This window comes from Haemorhous mexicanus, chromosome 23 (assembly GCF_027477595.1).
Source record: "Haemorhous mexicanus isolate bHaeMex1 chromosome 23, bHaeMex1.pri, whole genome shotgun sequence".
Lineage (NCBI taxonomy): Eukaryota > Metazoa > Chordata > Aves > Passeriformes > Fringillidae > Haemorhous > Haemorhous mexicanus.
The window spans coordinates 2,439,656-2,446,705 of NC_082363.1; the positions used below are offsets into that span (position 1 = coordinate 2,439,656).

The following is a 7,050-nucleotide window of genomic DNA, read 5'->3' on the forward strand; positions in this document are numbered from 1 at the left end:
TGTGAGCACACCGGCGTGCGGCGCGTGTGAGCAGCCAGCCGAGCCCCGCTCCGATGCACGAGAGCCTTTATTGCGGGAGGCGCGGCCAGCCCGGCCGGGGGATAAGGCAGGCAGCGAGTGAAAGCCGGGGGTGCCGGGGACAGCCTTGCAGGGAGGGCCGGGCCTACCCCCGCTCGTGCTGCACCCCGGTGGGGGCGGCGGGGGCCCAGGCGGCCTCCCCCGGCCCGGCGCTGGCCCCGCCACCGGGGTCCCGCTCCTCGTAGCCGGGGTTGCGTCGGCCAGGGGCCAGGCGGCAGAAGCAGCCCCCCGGTGGCCCGGAGTAGTGCGCCAGGAGGGCGGCCACGCTGGCGAACTCGGCGTTGGAGTGCTGCCGTCGGGAGAGAGGGGAGAGGGAGAGGTGAGCCCCCCGCGCAGGCTGTGTTCCCCATACACCCCCGCACCGATTGCCCACGCAGCAAATCCCGGCGTGCCCGAGTGCCAGCACACCCACGCACCTCACACACCCTGGGCTCTGCAGCAGGCACCCACGGAGCAGGCACAGGTGAGGGCGTGAGTGCAGCACAGCCATGCATGCCTTGCGTGGGCTGGGGCACTGTGTGTGCCAGGTACGCCCAGGTACACGCACAGATCAAAGCACCCTGGCCTGGCTGGGGGACCACATGCACACCAGGGCACTCGTGCATCTCATACCTGGGCATCAGTGCACCCAAAACTCAGCCAAGGGTGGATGCGCTGGTGCATCCATGCCCAAGGGGTACCTGTGTGCCGTGCCCAGATGCATCTCTGTGCCCCGAGGCACCCGTAGATCGGTGTGCCCATCACCCACACCTGCACCCGAGCCCATCTTGGTGTATTCCTGCACCGAGGCACCAGTGCAGCCATGCACAAGCACAGCAAGTGCACTTACAGCGTGCGTTAGCTGCCTGCACACAGCAGAGCATCCCTGTCCTGGTGCACCATCACCGGCGCAGCAAGGTACAAACGCATTTACAGCCCCAGTGCACCCGTGAGGGGGTGCTCCAAACACACACAGAGTATCAGGTAAACGGTGTATGCACCGGTGCATCCGTGCATGGGCACACCCATGCACCGAGGCACTCCGCAGCGTTGCAGGGGCGCACAGACGGACCGGACCGCCTGCGCCCCGCTGCACCCGCACCCCTGCGCCTCCCCCGCGCAGCCCGGGCTCACCTCCACGCAGAAGCGGCCGTGCTGTGTCCGCAGCACGCCGTAGCACACCACTCCGCAGGGCGCCCGCACCCACAGGCACCAGCGCTTGGGCAGCCCGGGCTCGGCGCGCAGCAGGAAGGAGCCGGGCACGTCCCGCCGCAGCAGCGCGACCCCGGCGGCCCTGCGGGCGAGGCGGCGGTGGGGCAGAGCCGGGGGTGGGGCAGGACTGGGGTTGGGGCAGGGCCGGGGATGGGGCAGGATCAGGGGGTGGAACAGGGGCCGGGGTGGGGCAGGGCCCGGGGTGGGGCAGGACCGGGGGGTGGAACAGAGCCCAGGGTGGGGCAGGGCTGTGCGTGCCGAGGATCAGGTGCTCGCGCACGGGCGCTCACCTGGCGATGCCGGCGAAGGCCCACACGCTCTCGGCGAGGACGCTCTCGTTCTCGGGCAGGAAGGCCAAGCTCCTCGCCCCTTTGCTTTCCCCTCCCGCCGCCGCTGCGGGAGCCCATTAATCCCCTCTTGGCCCCCAAACACTCGTGATACCTTGTGTCCCCGTGCCTCAGTTTCCCCCCGGCACTCACCGGCGTCGCGGGGCTGCTGGTGGAGCTGTCCCTCGCCCCCGCAGTCCCGGTAGGCTCCCGAGCGCAGCACTTTGCTCCGAATGGCTTTCTTGCGCACCAGCACCGGCGAGCAGTAGGGGTTCCCCGGGCGCCAGGCTCTCCCCTCTGCCTCCGGCCGCCGGTCCTGGGGGATGGACAGGCTGTGAGAGTGGCCTGGGGGCTCTGGCAGTGGGGAATGTCAGGCGAAACATCACGTGGAAAAATGCTGCCCAAAGGATGCGGCACCAAAAAAGCTGTGCCAAACACCACCAAAAAAAAAAAAAAAAAAAAAAAAAAAATTGTGAAAAGCACCGTGGGGAAAATGCAGTGCAGAAAATGCTGTGCAAAAGAAATTCCATGCAGAACACCGTGGAACAATGCCACGCAAAAAATCACCATGCTGTGCAAAACCACAGTGCCAAAAGAGCTGTGAAGAGCATTTTTACTGTGTAGACGTTTCTGCAAGAAATGCCACACCAAAAAAGCCTTGCAAACCACCATGCAAAGAGTGCCATGTAAAAAAAGGTTATGAGAAATAATGCTGTGTAGAAAAAGTTCTACAAAAATATATCAAGGAAAGAAAGTGCTGTGCAAAAATGCCAAGGAAAAAATGCGCTGTAAAACCTCCTGCAAAAATCGCTGTGCAAGGAACAGCTGTGCAAAGTGGCCGACGGCAGGAAGGGCCCTCAGGGAAAGGCGGTTTCAAGCAGGCTGAGCAGAGCAGCGTGCGGGGCCGGGCCCTGCAGGATGGGCCCTGCGACCCTCGAAAGAAAAGGTTGTGCAGAGCACTGCACATAGCACTGTGCAAAGAAAGGCTGCACAAAGAGGAAATGCAAGGAAACCATGCAAGGCACCAGGTAATAATGTGTGGAGAGACAGCGTGCTGCTCAAAATGGGAGAAAAGGCCGCGCAAGAGCTGCCTGGGAGCTGTGCAAAACCCCCTGTGCTAAAGCACTGCACACAGAGTGCTGTGAGAGAGACGGGGCTGTCCTGTGCAGGGCCAGGAGCTGCCCTTGATCATCCTCGTGGGTCCTTTCCAGCCCAGAATGTTCTGGGAAACGCCGTGTGAGGGAAAAGCCCCGCGAGACCCCACGCACAAACCGGCTGTGCCAAAGCACTCGAGCAAAGCACCGAGCCAGGAAACACCGTGTGAGAGCCCCGGGTGTGAGAATCCCGGGTGTGAGAGCCCCGGGTGTGAGAATCCCGGGTGTGAGAGCCCCGGGTGTGAGAGCCCCGGGTGTGAGAGCCCCGGGTGAGAGCAGCAGCCGGGCAGGACGGGGCGGGGGCACCTACCCCGGTGCCCAGCGGGCCGAGGCCGCCGGGCGCGGGCAGGCGCCGGAAGGACACGAGGGCGTTGACATTTCGTGACACCTCCTCGGGGTTGAGGGGCTCCAGCAGCACTCCCGGCCCCGGGAGCTCCCCCTCGCCCGCCTGCTCCTCGGGGTGCGCCAGGAGGTAGCAGAGTTGGAAGGAGCGGCAGAGCAGGAGGTGCAGGGTCTGGACCTGGGGGAGGTGAAAGACGCTGCGTGCAAATATTAAAAAAAAATAATAATGAAGGTGTTTTGGGGGCGGGACGGGGTTGGGCCACCACCTCTCCCGGGAGCCCCACGAAGAGGTGGCAGAAGAGGGTGCTGGGGGGGCTGTGGGGGTTGCGGGCCACGAAGGCGAACTGGCGGTCGGGGAGCCTCCAGGTGCTGTACAGGATGCGGCGCAGCGCGTGTGCCATCAGCAGCGTCTGCGGGACGGGGCGGGGGTCAGGGGCACCCAGCATCCCCCGGGCCCCCTCCGCCAGGGGCACCCGCGCTTGCACAAACAAAACAGCTTCTCGAGAGAAAAGCAGCGCTCAGAGCGGTACAGCCCCCCTAAACACTGACACCTCCCCAGCATCCCTGGCCCCCTCAGCACCTCTGACACCTCCTCCCCGCATTCTTGACGCCCCTCCCCAGCACCCGTGACCTTTCAACCCCAGCAACCTTGACTCCTCAGACCCCGACCTGTCTCCCCAGCACCCCTGACCCCCTCACCAGCCCCCCAACACCCCTGACTCCTCCCAGCATCCCTGACTCCCCTCCCAGCACCCCTGACCCTCACAACACCCCCGCAACACCCCTGACGCCCTTACTCAGCCCTCCTGAGCCCCAGCATCCTTTGCCCACCCCCCCTGACCCCCCCAGCCCCCTACCTCCCCATCAGCGCCGTAGACCTTCAGCCCCTGCAAGCTGAACCTCAGCACCACCGACCTCCTCCGGGGACAGTCCTGTCCGGGGGAGATGTGGCACTGGGGGCCGGGCTGTGCCCCTGTGGGTGCCCCGATTATTTGGGGTCCCCTGTGTTTCCCACCGAGGGGAGCAGTTGTGGATCCCGACCTTCAGCGCCCGCAGCTGCTCCTCCACCCGCCCCGCTCGCTGCTGCAGGTCCAGCTCCTCCACCATGAAGGATCCCACGTACTGGGAGGGCAAAAAACCCACCCGGGTCAGCTACAGCCCCCCACGATGCCCCCCCCAGGGCAACAGGCCCCCACTGAGATGATGGTTTGGGGAGTCATGAGCGCCCAAATCTCATCTCGGGCTGTCACCCCCCCGCCACGGGTAAGTCACCTCTGCTGGCTTGGTGACAGAGCGGGCTCGCTGCTGGGGAGCCGCAGGGTCCGGCCCCCGCCCATTCCCCGGCTTCCTCTTCATGGCAGCGGGGATTGCTGGTGAAGGCCGGGTCAGGATGGGGTCAAGCAACTCCGGTGCCACATCTGAGTTAACCGGAGCACTCCAGGGTGATGGGGCTGGAGCAAGTACGGGGAGCCTGGGTCTGGCCCCCGGTCACTGTCCCTGCGAGAAGGGAGGGGACAGACACAACCTGCCCCCACTGTCCCCTGTTTCCAGCCCGCTGAGCCCTGGGGAGGTGCTGCAGTCCCTGCTGGGAGCTCCCCAAGTCCTGATGCCAATGCAGATGTCCCCAGGTCCTGGCCCCAGTAAAAGGGTCCCAACCCCAGCACAAGGCTTCCAGCCTCCTGACCACACGGGTGATGTGAGGGTCCCCATCTTCTGCTCCTGAGGTCCAGTCCAGGCTGCCATGTCCCCACTCCAAGCAGCATGCAGGCAGTTCCCCATGTCCTGATCCCGACGGTGATGTGAGGGTCCCCAAATCCCCACATCAAACGTGATGGATGCAGTGCTCACATTTCATCCCCAAATGAAACACAAGCAGTCCCTGCTGATGGATGCAGTGCCCACATTCCATCCCCAAATGAAACCCAGGCAGTCCCTGCACGCCAAACATACGCTCTGGACCCCAAGTGAGGTGCATGCAGTTTCATATCCAGAACTCCAGAAAGGTTTTGGGGTCCCCCCACATCCTCCCCCTCCCATTGTCCATCCCCACTTCCCGCCTGCCACGCAGCAGCACCGAGACCCCCGGGGCTCTCCTGGGGTGATGCCCAAACACCAGCGACGAGGGCAGCAGATTTGGGGGTGCTTTTCGGTCCAGAGCAGCCATGGAGAAGTGCGCCGGACCCTTCTCCGGTCACCCAAAGTGGGTTCGTGCTGCGCAGCCCTCGGCCGGGCTGGGACCGGCGCCGTTCGTGTCACCAAGGCCCCGCCGCAGCCGCCTGCTGCAAACGCGGGGCGGGGGGGAGGGGGTCCGGCTGCCCCGGGCGCATCCTGGCGGTGTGTGTGGGGGGGTCCCTGCGGCGCCGTCTCCCCGTCACAAGCGCAGCTTGGCCCCTCTCCTTCCCGGCACAATTTGGGGGTCTCCCCCCTCCCCCAGCCAATCCGCGGACAGGCAGCCCCCAAGCCCCGCCCCCCTTTTCCCACGCTTAATTTCTCAGTGGAGCCCCCAGCCCACCGACCACCCTGGGGTCCCCAAGGAGGGATGCTGACCCCCCCCAAATTTAGGTGACGCGTGACACCAGGCACCAAGCATCCCCTAGGACCCGCATCCCTCTGGACCCCCCCGGCTCACGGGCAGCTCTCGCTTGGATGGCTCCGGAGAAACGCAGGTGAAGAATTCCCGCTGCTCCGGCTCCCGGCCTCCGCCTGTTGTTTTTCCCTCGCCGGTGGCTCCTCCGGCAGCTCCGGCCGCGGCGCAGGGATGCTCGACCCGTGGGTGTCAGGCCCTCGCTGCCAGCCAGGCCCCGGCGAGCCCGAGCCCACGGAGCCCACGCCGGGCACGGGGCAGGCAGCAAACTCTCATTTCCTGCCTCCGATCTGCCCGCGATGAATCACCGCAATTTTCCTCCTCGGTTCTCTCCGTTTCTTGGAAGCGACGGCGAGCAGGAACGCTCGCTCGGGATTTTGGAAAACGCGGCGGCAACTGATTTTCTCTGCGTCTTTTCCCGTCTCCTCCGGCGTGCCTAGCGGAGCAGCGATTTCTAACCCTGACACGTACACACGTGGTTGCTCGCTCGCCACCCCTTGCTCTGATGCTCAGACCCTTTTCACCCCAATTTCTACAGTCCCTGTGGAGTTTTGCCCACTGCTGCCTGCTTTTGATGGAATAAAAATGAAGAGAGGTGGCTCTGGCCTCACTGCAGAGCAACCACGTAACCCAGAGCCTCCCTCACACCCTCCCCAGGAAGCTGCCCCCAGTCCCACCTTGGCTCCCGGAATGGGAAAACAGTAGTTTGGGGAGGAGATGGAGTCTAACCCCCGGCACTGCACCCAAACACCCCTGTCTCGTGCCCCAGCAACCGCGAGGGTGTGAGGAAAAGGGTCTGACCAGCACCATTCAGCCTTTGGCTCACTGCCAGCACCAGCTGCTTCAAGACACCGCGAGCTGCGATGGCAGAGCCACCCCATCATGGATAGCAGAGAAACTGTGGAAGAAAAGGGAAAAAAAAAAAGGGACAGATGGGGTTGAAGAAACAACAGAATGGAGCCCAGTCTGGCCAGGAAGCAGAGACTGGGGAAGAGCGAGGGGCAGAGAACCCCCCAGAAGGTGTTTGCTCTGCAGGCAGTGAAGACTTACCCATTCAATCCCAGTCACTGGTCCTGGATCACTCCCTTGGATTAAATACAACCAACCCTGTGACTTTTTTTTGGTTCAGTGTGCAGAAATCACTTAATTCAAACCACAGCCAGAGTCTGGTGATGACCAAGGTTTTGGCACAACTCTTAATTCAAGGTGCTCCTGCTCAGATGTGAAAACTCTGTGTCATCCAGAGCAGTGTTTTAAGGAATACCCATGGGATTGTTGGTGCAGGGATGCCATTGGGAGGAGGGAGGCTGAAAAATGCCCAGCACCTGGGTGAAGACTCCTTGTCCCCATAAATATGCCAGCACTGAGAAGTTTC

General features: G+C 63.4%; 1 protein-coding gene across 1 annotated transcript; it reads right to left on the minus strand.

The window, feature by feature from the left end:
* Positions 1 to 49: 49 nt before the first annotated feature.
* On the minus strand, positions 50 to 3,501 carry SH2D5 (SH2 domain containing 5). The gene is made up of 6 exons (XM_059866572.1): positions 3,358 to 3,501; positions 3,060 to 3,269; positions 1,749 to 1,911; positions 1,560 to 1,662; positions 1,192 to 1,351; positions 50 to 367 (listed from the first exon to the last, which is right to left on the minus strand). The coding sequence occupies exons 1-6, from the start codon at positions 3,490 to 3,492 to the stop codon at positions 164 to 166; spliced, it is 975 nt and encodes a 324-aa protein (XP_059722555.1). The 5' UTR covers positions 3,493 to 3,501; the 3' UTR covers positions 50 to 163.
* Between the last annotated feature and the right edge of the window lie 3,549 nt (positions 3,502 to 7,050).

Coding starts and splice junctions, on each gene's coding strand:
- SH2D5 (XM_059866572.1), bottom strand. CDS start 3,492: ATGGCACACGCGCTGCGCCGCATCCTGTACAGCACCTGGAGGCTCCCC. Junction 3,270..3,357: donor TCGTGGGGCTCCCGGGAGAG/GTGGTGGCCCAA, acceptor CACCTCCCCCAG/GTCCAGACCCTGCACCTCCT. Junction 1,352..1,559: donor GCCTTCGCCGGCATCGCCAG/GTGAGCGCCCGT, acceptor CCTCGCCCGCAG/GGCCGCCGGGGTCGCGCTGC.